The 20,539-nt window shown below is 41.7% G+C and overlaps 1 protein-coding gene across 1 annotated transcript in view; it reads left to right on the forward strand.

The window, feature by feature from the left end:
• rsrc1 (arginine/serine-rich coiled-coil 1) overlaps nt 1-20,539 on the forward strand; it is a 111,871-nt gene that overhangs the window by 4,730 nt on the left and 86,602 nt on the right. The window contains exon 4 of the mRNA XM_070906469.1: nt 16,675-16,896. Coding sequence (XP_070762570.1) covers nt 16,675-16,896 — 222 coding nt within the window. The remainder of the gene's footprint in view (nt 1-16,674; nt 16,897-20,539) is intronic.

Consider the following 20,539-nt stretch of genomic DNA (forward strand, 5'->3'; position numbering starts at 1 on the left):
TGTATTTAACAATATTTTCAACAATATGTTATATATATGCAGATGACAAAGTATATAATACATGAAGAGAGAGAGAGATTAGCGATGGCTACATCATTTCAGAGTGACAAAAAGAATGCACTTGAAACGCTTTTTGGGTGTTTGTATTACAAATCAGTACGTGGAACGCCACTGCAGACTTTTCTTATTAAAAAAGCAATAAGACTTTTGGAAGTTTACTTCAGTGTAAACAAACACATCGTTTTGTATTTACGTCTCATGTCATCAGATGGAGCCACATGGAAACTTGCGTCTTAGGTCTGGATTATTATGTTGCGTGTGCATGTACTCATGTCTGAGTTTGCTCTGACTATTCGTCTTACTGTGTTAGTATTAATGAAACACAGACCCACAGAGACAGCAGGTCATAGCAGTCCAATCCTTCCCAAATCTCCTCTGGCAGCAGCTCTCCTTTCACTCATTAATGCAATTAAAACATCATTACCCATACATACTTTGTTGAATTATGATTATTATTGGTGTAGCTTTTTTTTTTTTTTTTTTTTTGCAAGGGACTAACTTATTCATGCTAGACTAATGTGTCCACACCTGCACCACACTTCTCGCACGCACACACACACGCACACACACACACACATACACACACACATACACACACACACACATACACACAGAGCCATAGTGTATCCCTTTCAGAAACATAAAGGCAAAGTCTCTGTGTGTGGTGGTCCATGTCATTAGCATAGCTAATCTGGTGCTAATGAACCAGTAAACTGTGCTGTTTTTAAATCCCTCACACACACACACAGACACATTGTCACACACACACATAAAAACATGCACAGACGCACAATCGAAGAAAAGGTTGTCATAATATATGCGTGAGCGAGGCCCTTTGTTTACTTGTGTATGGCTGCGGGGGAGAGCAGAGATCATTTTAATCACAAAGGAAAAAGTGTTTTAATATCTTCATTACAGAGGTGTCAGGATGAATGGATGATGCAACAGAGACGTTTTGACATAAGAGTGGTTGATGGCGCCATAAAAAGACCATACTTCAAATCTCCAACAAATGTCCGTATTACACTGCAAACTGAAACCATTTATGGAGAGAATTTGGCCAAACAGCCTTCACACATTCTCTCCCGACTGTCTGTGGTACTGTGTCAGTCACTCACAGCGGCACTGGTGATTAAAACATCAGTCGAAAAATGGCATTACTGGTGTGGTGTGAGATGAAGGGTGGAGGGGATTTGGGAGATTTAGGACTACAGTCGATGACATCGGTGTTTACAAACGCTGTACTGTGATTAGGAGGGTTGCGTTGTGTAATCGGCTTAGCGGTGAGCGAGGAGCAGGTGGGTTGGGCTGGTGTTGGTGGGAGTGCGTGGTGGGGTGTTACGGGGTGGGGGCGGTGTTGGAGGTGGGGATGTGCAAAATGATGGCATTGATGATAAATTTATGCAGTTATGTGATGGCAGCTGCAATTTGTGTCTGCAAAACTTTGTCGTCGACGGCCACATGTGTGCTCCTGTTAAAGCATTCGAACAATCCAGTTGAAATTTTTTGTGTCATCTGATGAATGGGATCAGAGATGAAATGATTCAAATTGATTGTCGATCGACAGAAAAATAACTATTTTAATAATCAATTGTTTCAGTAATTTGCAAGCAGACTAGACTAGACTAGATAATTCATCTATTAATCAAGAAAAGAATCGGGATATTAATTGATGATAAATATAATTGTTAGTTGATGCCCTAAATGGGACTAATTAAGACAAATCATGTGCATATCATGCATTCAGTGTTTTGAGTGTTTTCTGCAATACTAGGGGCGGCTGCGGTATTATAGTTCTGTACTGTACAGCTCTGTTGTGGGATACTGCACTTTCTGCGTCCACTGTGTTGGAATGAAAGCAGGTTGGTGTGTACTGTGCACAGGTGCCCTGACTGCCATTAGTCAGTGGTGTGTGTGTGTGTGTGTGTGTGTCTGGATGAGGCTGCCCGAGCTGGCTGAGAGGCTGGCTGATGGATCAGAGGAGGATTGAGTGGACAGGACCTCATGATTGATACGCAGATAGGATATGAGGTGCTGCCTGCCACCCCCACCCCAGCCACACCAACCCCGGCACCACTTTCAGAATATGAAAGAGAGAAGCAAGAGGAAGACCGAGTACACCGACTGGAGAGAAGAAAGAGAGAGGGGATGAGAAGTTAGAAGAGAATGGAAAAAGTGTGGAGAGAATAGGTCGAGTTAGCGTCGGGAGAGGGAGAGAGCGGAGAAGATCCTAAAGGAGGAAAATGAAGAGGAAAGACAAAAGCGAGCACTGGTAGAGAGAACAGATAGGCTTGAGAGAGGGATATTATTCAGAAGAAATGAGAATAATAACGTCTGCATCAGAATATTGCAGGGGAGAAGATTAGGACCATAGTGGGGCCGTCGTGGGTTGAAGGGAGGGAATATTATTACCTTCTTTTCAATCTCTCATGTATAAATAAAAAATAAAGAGATACATGAAATAAGAATAATGCTCTATCTTGTGTTTACCATCTACCGTTGCTTACTCCCTCTCTCGTCTCTTTCTCTTTCTCCTTTTTTTTCCTGCCCTCAATCAGAGAAGGGCCAGGTCCCCCAGAGGCAGTCAATCTTGCCCTGAAATGTAAAACAGACAAGAGGAGCAGATTACCTATTTGCCATTAATGTTTATTCTCTTTGATGTGAACAGGCATATCAGGCTGTATGTGTATGTGTGTGTGTGTGCCTGCCTGTGTGCGCACCAGCAAGCGGAGCATGTGTGAGGTTGATCGAGCGTATGCATGTATGTGCAGATTTGCGTGAATTCATGTTCATGGAGAGTGTGTGTGTGTGTGTGTGTGTGTGTGTGTGGGGGGGGGGGGGGGGGGGGGTGTCACGGCCTAGTCCACTGGGGGAGAGCAGAGTGGAGCATGGCAGCAGCAGCGTACAGTGATCTGATGTACCCAGTCCAACAAAGACGACACAGCCTCTCATCACAGTCGGATCACAGGCACGTCTTTAGGTGAACTCGGCGGAGCGGTGTAGTGCTGGGCTTTTATGGGTGGTCACAGCAGGAGTTAAATGTGTGTGGCCCAGTCAGTCATTCTGTCAGTCCTTCATTCACTTAACAGTTAGCTTTAGAGGCGCTGTTAGAAGACGTGGAGAAATGGCAGGTGCGACAAATCCACCACTTGACCCATCAAAGAGAGGCTGAGCATTTCATTCATTGGTGGATATTCACACGTTATGCATGCACTCACATAGATGAGCATATACTGCAGGGCACACACAAATGCTTACATTTTCCTCATTAATATTTCAGGAGTGTGTTGAGTTAGCAGGGCAGAGTGCTAGCGTCAGGGTTTAGCCCTGCTAACACTGGAGCGGCTTCATCACTGGGCTGCTGTCATGACTGTAAGGAGAGTGAGACCTCTAATTATCTGTCTTTCCCCTAGAGGAGATAGATAGCAAGCTAAACACACCACCCACCGTGCTACGATAGCCGACCAGAGTCAGGATTATCCCGGGATGAGTTCAGAACTGGTGCTTAGTTAGAGCGAGGGGAAAGGACTGTCGGTGGGACATGGGCAGGGCCAAGACAGACAGCCAGAGACAGCATTTTAAAAGTTAAAAAATGTTCGCGTTGTTTGGCTACTATAAGTCAGAATTAGTGATATCTATAAATGTTTTCATGGTGTAAAAATGTATTGACATTATTGATGACTTTCTGAAAACATATTTCTGGCTTTACACACGATGCCATTGCAGTGTTTTTTATTTCAGTGCAATATATAACTTTATAGGATGTGTTATGAATAAGCCCCCAGGTTCGGATTAGGTCCCAGTTCAAGTCTCCTGCATTAAGGCTGACATGAAACATAGGATGTAATAATAATAATAATAATAATGAGACACTTGAGTGATCATTCTGCTGTCCTCCTTCACAGAGGTCAGAGGTCAGGGTTGACTAAAGAGCAGTGCCCAGAGCTAGCTAGTTTCATTGCCTTGGTCTTCTGGTTATGAGACAGTCAACCACTAAGCCACCCTGTCATGTCTTGCTGCTTCTAGAACTAGGTAATCTGGATGTTTTAGCTCCATAACATGAGCTCTGCTTTCTGCACTGGAGATCACAGAAGGAGTCCAGGCGTGTGTGTTTGTGTGTGTGTGTGTGTGTGTGCATGCATGAGTGCATGCCGGGGTTGAGCGATGGCCTGGTATTTATTTCGCACAGCAATTTTCCCCTGTATGAGATGAGGTGTCGTACATCTGCTAGATAGCTTTTCCTGCCTAGCATCGACATGGAGCGCGCGCAAGGTCATCCAGGCGGCTTGGGAATGGGGAGGGCTGAGGTGAGGAACTGAAGGGAGGAGTGGAAGGCGGTTGAGTGCAAGAAGACAGAGGTGGGGTGAGGAAAATCAGCGACTTTATTGTGGGGGAGCAGTGTGGCCTCTCAGCTTTTCATTGCACCTGGATCAGCAATTCCCCAGTCAGGTGGCAGGCTGAAAATGGTTCTGTGCATTTGTGTCCAACATATATTTATTCACACAGTGTGTGATGTAGCAGGTGGTTCTGGGTGTTGCTGGCTTCATAAGAGAAACAGCCCTGAGTGTGTTTTGAGGACATGACAAGTGAAATCTGGTTTCCTCAACAAACCGCTGAGATCTTGCCATTATGAGAGAACCATAAGGCATGAATGATGGTGCTGATGGATGGGAAATAAGATGAGGAAGAATGCGAACAATCCCTTAGTCCTTTTTCTTCTTTAAGTTGCAGTATCTCACTTAGTGTTCTCACAGTTTTATAGTGGTCTTAGGTTAGTCTGGAGTGTACTATACTGGAATTTAAGAGCAGGCTCCTGGCTGTTTTTCATCCATCTGTCTGTTATCCCACGGACTCTCAACATCTTTTTCTTCTCCCCTTTCTTCCTTCTTCCCCTATTACTGGACTTGCAAAGTGTTGATTTAAACTGAAAGATGACCTGGTTTAGTTCGTCTGCGTCTTCTCTACTCCATAAAAATCAACATGCTTCCAGTCGTGAGATCTGAACGCGTTTGTTGTGTTTCTCTCTTTTCCTCTCTCTCCCTCTGTCTTACTCTCTTTCTCTGTGTTGTCTTTTTTATTTATCTGCTGTAAAGGCCAGTCAAGCGCTTCTCGGCTTTGTTGTCAGAAACCTTTATTTACCAAAGGGAGGAATAAGTGACTGACACAGACAGCCTCTTTCATCCCCGCCTTGCCGCAAGCAGTGTTCCCCTCTACCGCCAGAGGAAAACCCCCCCCTCACTTCTGCCAAGCCGCCAACCCCCCTAACCTACTCCACTGCACCCCTCCATCCTGCAGGCTCACAACACACTAGTCCACTCCCCTGGGTAGCAACCTAGCTGTAGAGTCTGCACTGTGTAACACACACACACAAAATTCACCTCACAAAAGGCATCACACCAGTCCTCTCACATAGTCGATCAAATGAGGGAGCTAGTCCGATGGTCCCAAACAAAGACTAGTTTGACATCAAAGAGTTGTCCCTTTTCTCTTTTTATCCATCTGTTAAACAAACTGGGAATAGGGACACATAAATCCTGCTATGTTATAGCCTTGGCTTGAAAAGGTCGTTTTTAGGCGTTGTATGAAGAAGGGGAGAGGAGGAATCTCTCAGGCATCAGCTGCGGAATCAGTGCGTCAGAAATTACTCAAGCACACTGATTTGCGTTTTTCTGGAGACATCAGAGGTGCGTGAAGTGAGAGTCACCTGTGCATATTTTCCATAGTTAGCCTTCTTGTTCATCCAGATGAAGTAAGGGTTAAATAAGTAGGTTGTTAAAGGCACATACTGTAGCCCTTAATCAAGAGTGTCTAATTTGTAACAGCTTTTCTTTTCTAGTTATTTGTATCTTTTATTTTCTCTTGATCACATTTTTGAGTGTGGAGGAGGGAAGAATTCTTATTGTTTTTTTTGTTCTTCATAACATGTTTTATCAGATGGCCACTCATAGTCAAATACTGGTACACAAGAGAGATAGACACACTTGTTTATAAGTAGCATTTAATATACTGACTCATCAAAAAGGGATACAGAACAAAAGTCATAAATAATAATAACAATAAAGATAATGTAACAGATAGTGAGATGTGTAGTAGTGAAACTGTGAAATAATCACTATTTGCTAATTTAATTTAATTAAATTTTAAAAAAGAATTCTTATCCTGAGCTAGAGCATATTTGAAGATGCATGATTCCCCTTAAATGTACAATCAATTCTTATTGCAGTATAAATTCTGCAAGTTTATATAGGTTTTGAAATTCAACAAAAGTTGACAAAAGCATTTTACCACTTTAATCATTGAGTAATTTTCCTTTTTGAAAGCTGTGTGAATGAATGCAAATCTTGTGTGATTAATTTAAGTATCATAGAGACCAGACTAGTCACTTTATGTCAGTATACCAAAGACAAAATTTGGCTGTTTGATGACTGAAACCCATTAAGTATGACACTCCTACTGTTATTTCTTTAGTAGAGACACACTTACACTGTTTTGCAAATAAAAGCTCTATAATGCCAAAGACTAATACCATGCAATCAGCCCTCATTGTGTTCACTTTATGACAGTGAAAAGGCTCATCCGTCTGGCCAGACCAAGAGAAAGACGGAGAGAGAAACGCTTTTAGCTCTGGCATAGGAAAATGAACACCAAATGTATCTCTCTCTCTTTCCTTCCTGCCTTCTCTCTGTCTCTCTCTCCTATTTAAGCTTCTTGAAGTTCTTCCAAATTGGGTTTTAAATGCCAATTAGGAGGTTGAATGTAGTAAAATAAAAGCAAATGCAGGCAGGATGGCCTCACCTTCTGGCTGGTTAGGCTTCAGAGAGAGCCGAGCCGGACCTTTGGCTCCCAGCGAGGCTTTGAGAGAAATATCCTGCCTAATGAACACATTAATTAGAACCATAACTATTTATAAGATGATAATTAGAAACGAAGGGAGGTAAACTGGGCTTTTCCTGCAATTAATGGAGGATTAATTACGGGAGCTAATGAAGTGGATTTTTGAAACGCGTGGAGGTGAAGTACAGAGATGTGCAGCTCGCTTTGTGATCACTGGCATAATTATTTTCTCCAGCGCCAAAGCGTTTGAGGCCCTGGTCCTCGCTGGCTCAGGCCGGCTAATAAGCATCATTGCATCGTTATATATGCACTTAAAAAGACTTGCCACTGAAATGACTGTCTAATTATTTCTAATTGGCAGGCCCTGTGTGTTGTCATTGAGCTGTTTGGAGCCGCAGTGGAGCCCTGGGTCTAATAACGCTCTGGGCGGAGAAGGAGGGGGAGAGAGAGATAGAAAGAGAGTAATACATAGGGAGAGAGAGAGTAAAGAGGAGGGGGGCTCTACCAGTTGCCTGCTGCTGATAGTCGGACCTACACATTGCCCCCCTATTCCACTTGCCCAGCACGACAGCGGGTCCTAGAATGACGCCCGGTGCACTCAGAGGTCACCTTGCCAAGTAGCCGATTAGCAAAGTTTTATTTTTATCTGTGCTTATTTTCCCCCTTTTAATTAACAGCTTCTGCTCTTAATTTATGCACAGATAAACACCACCGTCTGTCCACATTTCTTCTTTTCACTCTTAAACATGCTACACACACTCACACACAGGGAGGGAGGGAAGTATGTTTATGTGCTGTGTGTGATTCAGTGGCCAGGTTTTGAGCCAGTCCGTAGAGACTCATGCTAAGAGAGCATGCATGGACAAACCTCAGTCAGGCGTGTTTACCTTGTACTCTAGTTATGCTCTGGCGCAAACCATATGGACACCATCATTCTCCTGAGGAAGCGTGTGTAGACTTATATAGTTTGTCTTTATGATATGCTGGCACAGTCCTATTCAGACAGATACTTAGTGTAGACTTTTTAATACACATTTATCAATGGGTTTTTAAGCATTAGTAAATATGTGCATGTTAACAATAGATTTATATTTTCATTATTTGAGGCATTGATCTCCATTTAGGCTGTGTCATATTCACATGTAAGACCTTGCATGTTTGAGAGTGTATGTGTTCTGAGAGTGTTTGAATGATGGCCTAGGATTATGTGTGTGAGCACCTCACTTAACTCGTCCTAAGCAGAGCCATGTGCGTAGTCCTGCCAAAAAACCCCGTCATTCCTCCTCTCCCTCCCGGACAACTTGAGAGCAAATTGCCAGCTAATGGAACCACTGCCTGCACTTGTCAGTTCATTTTGGACAAGCGAAGGAACCACACAAACACACACACACACTGACACACACACAAGCATGTGGTTTCACTCACACGTTTAGTAATTTATTTGTGGAAAAAGAAGAGAAAAATGAAAGAGAATGGCAGACAAATGAAACAGGGATCATGTGCGCCTTGACTGAAACCTTGACAATCTTTTTGAAAGTAATGAAACACTTTCTCAGCATGCGCATGAGTTTTTCTATTTGAAATTTGTCTTCCTTTTTTGTTCTGTCTATCCATTTGGGTTTTGGCAGAGTCGAGGACATGAGGAGGAAGTGGAGATAGATGGATCGCCCAAAGGATACGTGGCCAACTGTCGTATGATTGGCTGAACAAAGAGCAGAACACTTCTGTGACTGGTTGAACAGAGAACCCGACGTTGTGATTTTGGCTCGAAATCAAAGCACGAAAAATGTAATTATTTTAAATGCAGTCAACAGTTTTGTTGGAGTGGAAGTTTGCCAGATTTCTCTGTAAACTCTGCGGGATATTGACACTCAGAAAAAAGTGGGATAACAAAGTGTGCACCCTGTCTCTCATGTGCTACTGCAGATGTGTGATGAATGGCATTCATGCCATCAATGTAACATGCGGCATCATCTGGATCCTGTTTTCAACAGCGCATAGCAAATCAAATCAATCTTTTGATTCCTTCACTTGAATATTAAAACACTTGCCATTCTCACTACAGATTAACAGGGTCTGGATAAAATAGATAGAAAATATAAAGATATAAAATAGATAAGAAATATAAATAAAATATATCAATTATATTGACCTTAGCTGCAATAACTTTCTGTTGAGATAAGAAAAAACATTTTGGGATGTTGTGTATGCAGCTACCTATATATCTCACCAGAAAAGGTTGATATGCTTATGGGTCGGTGTCAAAGTGCTGCTGTGCTTCACAAAGATCACCAGGTAAAAGGTAAAAGAAGGTAAAATCTGCCATCTTTACGGGCCACTTCTAATTCTGTGCATGGGACATGTAGACTATGATTAGCGACAGATGTTGTGGAGGGGAGAGCCTTTTTTTTTTCGTCAGAGGGTGGAGTGTTTTCTCTTTCTATTCATTTCTTGATCTCTCTTTTTCTGTGTTCGTCTCTCTCTCTCCTTCTCCTTGTTCAATTTTGACAGCAGTTCATAAAAAAATGATTTTTAGAAACTTCTTTATGAGACAAGCCTCTGTTCCGTCAGAAGACAACTTTATGTTATTCCACTGAAGAGGGGAAACTAATAGTGCTATGTTTTTTACAGGGCACTATTCCAGTTGTGTCTTGGGTGTTTAATTAAGTGTAGTTTCCCTTTAGTAGTGGAATGTGTGTCTGCTTTTTGTCGGCCCGTTCCTCGGTGCCTTTTACAGTCCACCCACATGGTTTGTCTCAGCGTTTATGATTTTTCTTATACCGGAGTTGTGAGGTTCCTAAATCACTTAAGCACACGGGGCCGAGCAGTCCACATTTAAACAATAAAAGGCTGTTATGCTAAGGGCCCTCAGATCTCCTACCACTTCATAAATACGTGCGTATAAAAGGCAGAAAAATACATCTTCCCTGACCAGAGAGAGAGGGAGAGCGAGCATCTGAGAGCACACCTGCTAATTGGAGCCAGCTTGATGTGAAGCACGGCTGTCTGCTCTGTCTTCTCCATAAGTCCCAATTGTTTTTTTTCTTTTCTTTTTCATTCTCCCCCTTTTTTTGTTACCCTTGACTCCCCAACTTTTAAAACCTTTTTTCTTTATCTTATCGCTACTTTTCCTTCCATAGCCTCCTGCTGTCCTTCACCTATTGTCTTCCTTTGTCTAGTCTGCACTCCTCCTCCTCCTCTTCCTCCTCCTCCTCCTCCTCCTCCTCCTCCTCCGCCGTCCTTCAACTTTTTCTCCCTCCCTGCTTCCCACCCTCTTACAGATGGATGCAATGACAACCAAAAACAACTCTCTCCTAACTCGGCGTAACTAATTGTTCTGGGCCATGATGGATGGAAGGAGGGAAAAAGTGGGTTTCAGTTACGGGAGTGGCTGTGAGCGAGTTGGCAAGTTGGCAAGTTAGCACCTAGTCTAAGTGTGACCTCCACTTGACCTTGTGCCTGAGCTGAGTGGCTGAGCCAGGGCCCCCTTCGGCTCCAGCTGCTAATGGGTGTCATGTCGAGCTGCGGCTGCACAGAGGTCAGAGGTCGCGGGTGCACACCAGACGGCCAAGTTTAGGATTGCGATGAGGAGGCTGAGTGACACTGGGCATATGCGCCAATGAAGACGCCGGGTAATCAACACATGCAGCGATGCACACACACTGGCATGCACATATACACGCATTCATGCGCGCACGTGGAAACCACATCTTGCAGCAGAAAGTCATCTTTTCCCTCATCGTTGGCTGGCCGTTGTAGGTTCATATAGATCTGAGGGGTCTTTGAAGGCCTTTGAACTCTGCTAAATGACTTGACCTTGTGGCTTGTGGCTGTAACCGTGTGTGTGTGTGTGTGTGTGTTTGGGTGGCTATGGGGGGGTAGTGAGTGGGTGGCCTGCATGGGGTCTCATTTCTGCTTTACAGCATAGCAGGGCATTGCAGACGTTTGTGTTGACGACTGCTAAATTAAAAGCAAACTGAAGATTATGACAAATCTAAACATTGCTTTTATGAAGCAGAGGGGGACGAAGAAAAAACATTTCTGTGAATCTTTCATGCTCTGTCTTTGCTGTGTTAATTGTGCTCACAATCAGCTACTTTGCAGTGATTCCTTGTGTGTTATTTAGCATGCGTGTGTGTATGTATATTTATGTTTCTGTGTGGGGGCGTGCATGGTGGATGACTGTGTGTGTGTGTGTGTGCGGGCATGTACTGTGAACCGAGGGAACAGATAATGTGGCTGCTTGGAAGAAGGAAGCAGCTTGGGAAATGATTTCAACAGCTCTCATAATTAGAGGAATATCATAAATTAAACTTGTGTCTGCCGTTGCGTTTGAAGAGCACTCAAAAGTAATAAATTCTGGATGGTTAACATATTTGCATTCCATTCAGCAGGCAGCGTCAGGCAGGAACAGCTGTTTTCCACGTCTTTTGGCAGCAGGAAATGCACATTGCTCACTCAAGGTGCTTTTAGACACATTGAAATGGCAGAAAAAAGAAAAGTGACTTTTAACTTGAACATGAAGCTGCTGCTGTGTGCTCTGTCACTGGAAATAACTCGGCGGGGAACAGCGCATTAATGAAGTTCTTCAAATATGGATCTTCCCACTTTCAATAGGCCTGTTTCTTTTTCAATCTGTCTATTGCTTGGAAAACTCGACTGGCAAGCTTTTGTGTGTGTGTGTGGCTGGAGGGTACTCAAATTGAAGATTTTACTTGATAGGCCTGTACCACCAGCGTGTTGGGTTGGTTAAGACAAGTAAGCAAGTCAAGTAAGATACAATAATGATACAAAGAATAAACACCAAAGATGTGAAACAAATGTTAGGGTTTCTGAATGCCACCTCAGCAGTTACAAAATCACTTTATCTAGAAGAAGTTCATCAGAAAACTACTATGATTTTTGAGTGTATTTTTCTAGGCTAGTTTAGGCCAGATAGCACCACCTATACTTTTTAACAAATTTCATATCACATCATCTCTGTCTAGTCTATCCAACATTACACAATATTGTTTAAAGGCATATTGTGATTTTGTAATTGTAATTAATAGTTGTTGGATCAGTCCTGCATCACCTCTGGGCTAGCCTCAGTTCCCCTGGCTTTTGTTGTCCATTTTTTGTAGACGATTTCTCTCCAATCTTTCTCTCAATGCTAAAACATGATGCTGCGATTTTCAGTCCATATTTAGCTTAATGGGGGTCTACTGCTGGTACTTGCATGTGGAAGCAGACTACTTCATCATTTTACAAAGATTAGATAAAGAAAAGGATAGTGCTCCTACGGCTTGGACTCACAAAAGTTGTAGTTGTTAACAAAATAATTTTGTAACATCTTTGTTAAAAGACGAAGTGCTTAGACTTAACTAGATATTACAGTAGTAGATAACCATTTAGCTCAAAATAGAATATGCATAGATAACTCTAGAGTCGCATTTCAGCTTTTCAGAAAGATGAATGAAAAAGAGACAAATACACTGTCCCGTGGAGGGTAGTGGCACGGAGGCTGGAGGCTAACTTAAAAGTGGAACGTGACTTCAGCTCTCTATATTGACACATTTACAGTAGCTTCTGTGGATGAACAAAAACAATCAAGTCAAAATGATGGTAAGATGCAAAACCTTCAGTTAAACAATTCCAATTTAAAATCCTACTCACATTATAGCGATCAGTTATTTTTATTCCTTATCATTAATACAATATCTAACCAGGAAACTGAGATGGTCATTTTTAAACACAATGATACAACTGTATGTCTAGATCCCATGATACCTCTTGCTTTTAGTGTATTGTTGGTAAGAAAGACTCTGGTCAGACAGGGGTCACTGTCGCCAGTGTCCACTGAAATGCGATAGGGTTTAAGTTACATAGCCATTAATCACTGCTGCATCACTCTGGCCTAATGCTGCTCGGGGCATCACTGAGAACATCACTTGTGGTGTTCCCAGCAGTTGTGTTGGTCTTTTCTGCCTTGGAACAAATACAATATGGACTTTGTTTTGTCTCCCCAGCAGAGGATGGTGGTTGGGGAAACGAAGAAACAATATGAATGTCCGTCACTGCTGCTCGAATAGGGGGAAGATAAAGTTAAAGGAACAGTGAGGATGATTGGTCTTTTTGTGTGTGTGTGTGTGTCCACGTGTTCCCCGTTCCTACACTGTGTAGTATGAATAATGATTTAACCGGGGTCAGATTCCATTGGAGACGTTCACCTGTATCTGACACTAGTGGTATCGCGTAGCTGCCATTAATGTCCAATTTTCAATGAAAACAGAAATAGAATACAGACTGATAAGGGTAACACACCATCCAGCTTCACACCCAACCACATAATTACCCCAATGGGCTGTGGTGAGGGATCATATCCTGGCGCACACTGGGGGGTCAGTGGCGATAAGCTTCAGCCGAGCTCCCAACATGCAGCATAATTACTCTATTGATAATTCACCAGGAAAATGGTCCCAGCCAATTGCAGAGCTCCGATTTAATGGATTGGATGCTGAAACGAGGGAGGAATGGAGGAAGGAGGCTGTGAGGGGGCAGCGCATGTGTGTGGGGGGGTTGTACGTGGGGGCAACCAGCAAGGGCCTTTTATTAGAAATGAAAATATGTTTAGGCCATTGGGGGACCCATTTTCCCTGGAGATAATAAGGCCAATAAAATGTAAAGCAGGGGAAGGGCTTGGCATGGGGTCCAACTGTGGCTGTTTATCTGTGTGTGTCCTGCATTAGCCCATTTATCCCCAGCCTCAAATTAGCTAATCATTCTCCAAGGGGAAGGACTTGGTCAGGAAATTGACATTTAGCAGCATAGGCTCACTCTATTAACTACAGTAAATTTAATTTGCTGCACACCCCAGAAGTGGGCTGTTTTCTTTGCTATCAGAGGGAAAAGGGGAGAGAGGGAGAGACAGAGAAACAGACAGAGAGAGATTGTGTTTATTGCATCTGCTGCTTCTGGCCACAATTTGCTTGGCTGTAAATATAAGACTTAGGCTTGGAACACTGCAACTCTGTTGTATTCCCTCTCATGTACTGTTGATTACAAACATACGCAGGCATTGTCAACACATAGATTCACTCATTCCAAGGTCTGTTTGGGCCATTGATGGATTATCTCGCCTGGAGACTCCAAACCCCAAAAATGCCAATGTTTTTCTTTTCCTTTTTTTCCATTAGCTGTGATTGTCTGACTAGCCTAATCGTAGCTCCAGTAAACACTGCATCAAACATGCTAAATCAAATGTCCTGTGACTGATGACTGCTTTCACCTCTGCCTCTGAATCAGATGTTTCATGATAATTATTGTTGATAATCACTCCAGGGTGTCTGCTTTCGTATCTGTTCTGCAAATGCAATGAGACTGGCTTTATTGTGGGAACAGTTATTAGTGCAGAGGACTGCTGCTCAAATAACTGTTGTATTATTGTAACTAAAGCTGAATTTATTGGTCAATTAATCAGTTAGTCGTTAGACGGAATGTGAATCAACTATTCAGCTATTTTGATAATCCATTTTTTTAAAGAAAGAATGCCAAAAAAGTGGTTTTGACTGGAGCTGCAACAATTAGTTGATTAATGGATCAACAGAAAAATACTTTGATAATCGATTAATCTTTTTAGCTAATTTTCAAGCAAACATTTGCTGGTTAAAGCTTCTCTGATGTGATGATTTGCTGTTTTTATTTGTCATATGTGATTATAAACTGAATATTTTGTGTTGAAATGTTGGTCAAAACAAAACAATCAGTGGACAAACCATTTTTATAACTATTATATATATAATTGATTTGTTCAATAAGATAATTATTAGTTTCAGCCCTAGTTTTTACTTTTTTAAATGCTGTTTTTTGTCCTCTGAAAATTAGTTGAAAATCTTTTGATGAAAGTATGAAAACAAATTGTAAAAATGAAAATAATTGTAAGTTGTAGCCCTGATTGTAACTCTTGACGAGAAAAATATATAAAGTTTACATGAAGCTAAACTTTCTGAGTTGAAACTGATTCATATACTGTATGCATTATGTGCTCAATCTATGGTGACGTTTTAATGATATTGGTCATTGTCTGACCTTATGAAATAGATTTATTCACTGCAGATTCACTTCTGTGGAACTTCAAATAGTTTTTATTATTGTTTTATTTATTTTTTTCAAAGAGAGATTCTCTTTTCAAGACCTTGAGCCAGTGCAGCTACTCTCCAGTGATCAGGATCGCCCCAGCCTAATTAATTGCAACAGTTGTCAGAGTGTTGTCTGTTAGGATGGTGACAGGCGTCTGAAGAAAATGATTAGTTTTCTGTCGGGAGAGAGACAGCTCTGGATGTCCCAAACTGCAAACTAATAAAGGGGGGAAAGCAATAAAGCTCGTGGACAGCAGGTTTGACTGTTTTTATAGACAAATCAATAAAATGATAGATGATGGAAAATAACGGCATCTCAGCTGCCGATTTCTACTGGGGTTTCAAATCACGGTCCTTCCCGCACACGTGCATGTACACTAACACACGCACACACACTTGAGCAGAATATGCTGAAGGGTTTTGTCTGCATTAATAGTGACATGTACCGTGACACATAAACAAGTGGTTATGTTTTTGTAATTTGTGTCTCTGTGTGTATGGCACATGTATGGCATGATGTGTGCGTAACTGTGTTTTTATGTTTGTGTGTCATAACTAACAGAGTAAATCTCCCGCTGTAAATCTTTTTGAGACCAGAGGGGCAGTGTCAGGATCAATACCGAGGACAGGCCTTCCTCTGAGCACGCCTCTAATTGGCTCCATTTCTACAGTGTCATTGTGTGTGTGTGTGTGTGTGTGTGTGTGTGTGCGTGTGTGTGTGTGCGCGTGTGTCACGGTGTATGTGATTGTATATAACTGTATTATTAGGTCATCCAATGAAGGGTGAATTTGTCCACTCCAGGGAAATTCTTTCCTTGTGAGTTTTATTTTAAGTGTTGTTAACAGATGCGAACGTTGCATTGCTTCTGTGTGTTGATGTAAAGTCACCATCTCCACAAAGCTGGTCTCACATCAGTTGGGTGTTATTTACAATAGATTTTATCGATTCTAGTTTCAATTGCAGTTCTCATTGACTCTGGTTTTGAAGACCTGTTTGCAAGTATTTATTATAGGTAACATTATGTTGTTTACATATGAACAAAAATCAAAATATGTTAAAAGCTTTACAGCAGATTTGGGGAGCCCTAAAAAGGTATATGTTGAGGAAAGGAATAAATGTTTGCTTTTTAACTGAACATTTGTATTAGCTGATTATTGTGTATTGTGACTATTTTACACTACATCTCACAGGGAGAAATCCATCGTTGAAGAGCCATAGATTTTCTCAACAAGCAATGAACTGAATCACCTGTACTGCAATACATCAACAAGATGTGTTTTCCTCAGTGGGAACACACTCCATTACTATTACTTACTATTGCTATTTCTGTTTCCTATCACTGTTGCCACACACGTGCATAACTGACAGCCAAGTGAAACATTTTCAGCCACATTTGCTTGGAGTGATCAAAAGGCATTCTGGGAAATACAGACAATAATTAACTGAAGTAGAAGTAGACAAGACAGAAAGGGAGAAAGTGGATATAACTTAATCATAAGACTGCAATTGTATTTGAAGACTCATTTGTGGAAAAACTGTCAGCATCTCACTTCTTCTTCTTATTCATTGAGGGGAAAAAGAAAAAGAAGAAAGATTAGTTTGTTGTATTATCAGTAGTTTATCAGCTGCAAACTATGTCTTGTCACCTTTCATCTCTTCCAGGTCTCATTCTCGGCACCGGCGGTCTCGCAGCAGGAGCAGCAGCCGCAGCCGGCGAGGGACGCACAGCCGCAAAAAGAGCCGCAGCCACAGCAGAGAGCGGGACCGGAGCCGGCGCAAGGGCCGCGACCGGGAGAGGGAGAAAGACAAGGAGAGGGACAGAGGAAGAGACAGAGACAAGGACAGGGAGAAGGATAAAAGTAAAGACAAGGCAGCCAAAAAGGGGTAAGTGATGAATGACTTTGTACATGCAAGCATACATGCACAGCTAGACACAAACAAGTGTGGTGTTGGCCCAGCGCTCAACTGTAGGCTTCACAGGAGTAAGGAATATTTTGGGCAGGATATTATAGACCTAAATATGGAGCTCAGTCTCAGCTCCTCCATCTGTCCATCCATCACTCGATCCTTCCATCCATCACTCCATCACTCCCTTTCTTCCTCTATTTCCCCTTGCAATCAAGCACTCGGCTACTTTGGCCTTGTAATTTGATATAATTCCCTCTTGTAAGAGAAGGTGTCATAGAGATATAAGAATAGATGGTAGGTAGGAGTGCTGCACAGGTTCAGTTTTTAGAGAATGTTTTGGTCACCAGATGATGTCTGATGTCTTTAACTCTACTTTTAACCCTCTGGGACCAGCTGCAATAAGCCTAGAAACATAACAACATCATATGCATCTCTGAAGTCTTTGGCGCTTATACCAAGAAAAAAAAACAATAAATGAGAGCTCCTTATTAAGGTGGGAAATGTTTTCAAATGACATCTTCACTTGCAAGCTTATGTCTTCCAAAGGCTATAATACACACTAGAAACAGGTTTAGTGTAGTGGATCTTTAAACAGTGGTACACTCCACTTCAGGTCTAACTACCTTAGAGGCCTCTCTTTGCCTCTACCAGAATAGCACCCTCAATCCCTCCCCAGCACTGTGTGCTCTAATGTGATTGGAGGCCACTGTAATATGACTGGTACCCAGTTGTTGTCTGACACATTGAATGGCACACATGTGTGTATCAGACTATGGATCCCATGAGTGCTGCTGTGCTACAATGCTGCTGTCAATTTAAGAGGTAAACTGTATCAAAACTCATGGTATAGTCTATGTTTTGCCCTTCAGTTATTTCAGTTAACAGATAACTTTACAATTAAGTGCATAGATTGAAAAGTGTATATTGTGTGTAATTTTTATGATATTCAATACTTGGATTAATCTTTGGTTATGCATAAGCTCCCACCTGTTTTGGAAGGAATACTTTGAATACTTTGCACATAAACTTGTCAGAGCAGTATTTTCTAGGCTTTTCATTGAATTTACTAACAGAAATATGCAGTAATAACCAAATGGCAATTGGCAGTTTGATCTGACTGAAATGATCTCCATTCCTCAGATGTATTCTTGATGCAACAGTGCAATCAGATGATGAAACATATCACTGTAGAAATGGCCATAAGAGAAAAAATGCAATATAACTAAGAACATCTTTTAAATTTTTCTTGTGCACCACTGTCAAACTGTCACAACTTTTTCTGGAAATTGTGTGTGTGCTTTATCTCATTAAGTGAAGTAAATGCTAATTATCGGGAAAATGTGTCTTTGACAGTGAATCTTAACTGAGATTTTTTTAAACATCTCATTTTGTGTATTTAGCTAGTACTATACATAGATATAACTGAGGAAAACATGTGCATGATTAGAAATACGGCTTAAGTTTATTTAGAATTACACAATTTGTAAATGGCCTTTCAGATAATGATTCATAAGTTTAATATACTTGCTAGAAAAGATAGAACACACATGTTACAATAATAACAAGTCTTATCCTTTAAGGCAGTTTCTATATATTTAGCACTAGTTTTTTCATCCTAATGGAGGCTTTATTGGTCATCAACGAAGACCTTGGGGCCTCTGTGTGAACCGAACATGGAGATTTGCTTTTAAAGGAAAAGTGCTCAGTTTATTTGAAGCTATTACATATTGCCTTTCTTAGATCAGTATCAGGAAAACAAATAAAGCTAACAGTGAAATGTAAGGCCAGCAGACTATATCTATTTTCTTATTAAGGCTTCAATATCCTTCAGCATCGATAAGAATCTCTACCTTTATCTCTGACCCCGCTTTAGCTTGTCTGTGTGCACGTCTGTGTGCTCATATACGTAGTATGTTTGTTGGTTTGTGTGTGTGTGTATGCATTTCCACCTGTGGCAGCGTTAATATATTTCAAACCTTCTATCCTCATATCTGGCCCTCCAATTTACTTAAACCTGTGGAGGCATGATGTTGGAATAACTTTGACTAAACCATGTGGTGCTGACCTGCCATCATACCAGGTGACACATATACCTGTGTATGTGTGTGTGTGTGTGTGTGTCTATATATACACACACACACACCGATAGGTTTCCTTAAACCTAGGTATTAATGATGGTTACTTGAGTGTTTGCTACATGTACCTTGCTCTTTTTGATTAGAAAAACAAGTAATCTTGCATAAAATATATTAGCATGCAGGTTTTTTGTCACAATTAAATTACATTTTTCAAGGTCCTTGCTTCTGTAAGTCACAATTCAGTATCAGTTCAGTACAATATCAGTTAGCGAGAGAGACACAGTGGGTGGATTCTTCACAAATGTCTATTTGTTGTGGTTATTGTAATTTTAACATGAATTTTACATTCACTGGAACAGTATTAGGTAATTGCTTGGGCATTACAATTTTAATTGATGTATATTTTGTGACAGGATGGAATTTGCTAAAAAGATCATTCCACTTTATTTTGACTTTATTGTTTCTGTCCCCACACTTGAAATTAATGAGTAAAATTCAGATTAAGTTAGTCTACCTGTGGACCTTGACAGGATGTTATCAACGTCCAAAAGCTGCCTGACATGGATGTTCCTGTTATTCCCCAGATGCTCCCACAGGAGTTTAGGTGCCTAACAAGTCCTCCTTTAGCAGAACAAAGGCAGAAGCAGTGAGATGTTTCAGGAATATGTAAAACAAGGCTTTCTACAGTATATCCTGTCTATGACAAGCCACTTCTTTTTCCTCTGTCTCTTCCATTCTTCTTCTTCTGCTCTTAATAGTGATGGGGGTAGGGTCTTTATGTAAGCCCCTGATCCTCACCACTTACACACAAACACATGCGCACACACACACACACACACACACACACACACACACACACACACACACACACACACACACACACTGTAACACTCTAACCTCATTTACATCCAGGTTTCCTTACTGGGTGGTGGGAGAGGAGTGAAGCGGTGTGATGTTGATGGCAGGGCGGGGTGGAGAAGAGGCTCCGGAGCTTTATAGTGTCTGTCAGGATGAAAGAGGGGCCCCTCAGAGCCGACACCCTGACACTGACTCTGTGTGTGCGCGTGTGGTGTTGTCGTCATTAAACATTTAACACTCCTCTAGTATGACAGCAGGCAACTTGGTGCTCCAGCGGCATGTTTTCATGCAAAATTTATTGAAAAAGACGAGCTGTTGTTAAGAGATCTTGTTGCCTTTCACCAGTGGCAAAGGGTAAGTGGGTGATTGTAGGGTGTTCTCTCTCTCTCTCTCTCTCTCTCTCTCTCTCTCTCTCTCTCTGTGTGTGTGTGTGTGTGTGTGTGTGTGTGTGTGTGTGTGTGTGTGTGTGTGTGTGTGTGTGTGTGTGTGTGTGTGTGTGTGTGTGTGTGTGTGTGTGTGTGTGTGTGTGTGTGTGTTTGTTTACCCAGACTAGTGTACAGGGTCAGTAGGTCGGCTTTGCTCTGTGTAATCCTCTGGCTTCGTATTTACAGAGACAACATAAGAGCTTCCTTTAAGTTTTTAACCAGCCCTAAAACTGTTTGTTTGTTTGTGTTTTGAGTTTT

The sequence above is a fragment of the Enoplosus armatus genome, chromosome 5 (assembly GCF_043641665.1).
Source record: "Enoplosus armatus isolate fEnoArm2 chromosome 5, fEnoArm2.hap1, whole genome shotgun sequence".
NCBI lineage: Eukaryota > Metazoa > Chordata > Actinopteri > Centrarchiformes > Enoplosidae > Enoplosus > Enoplosus armatus.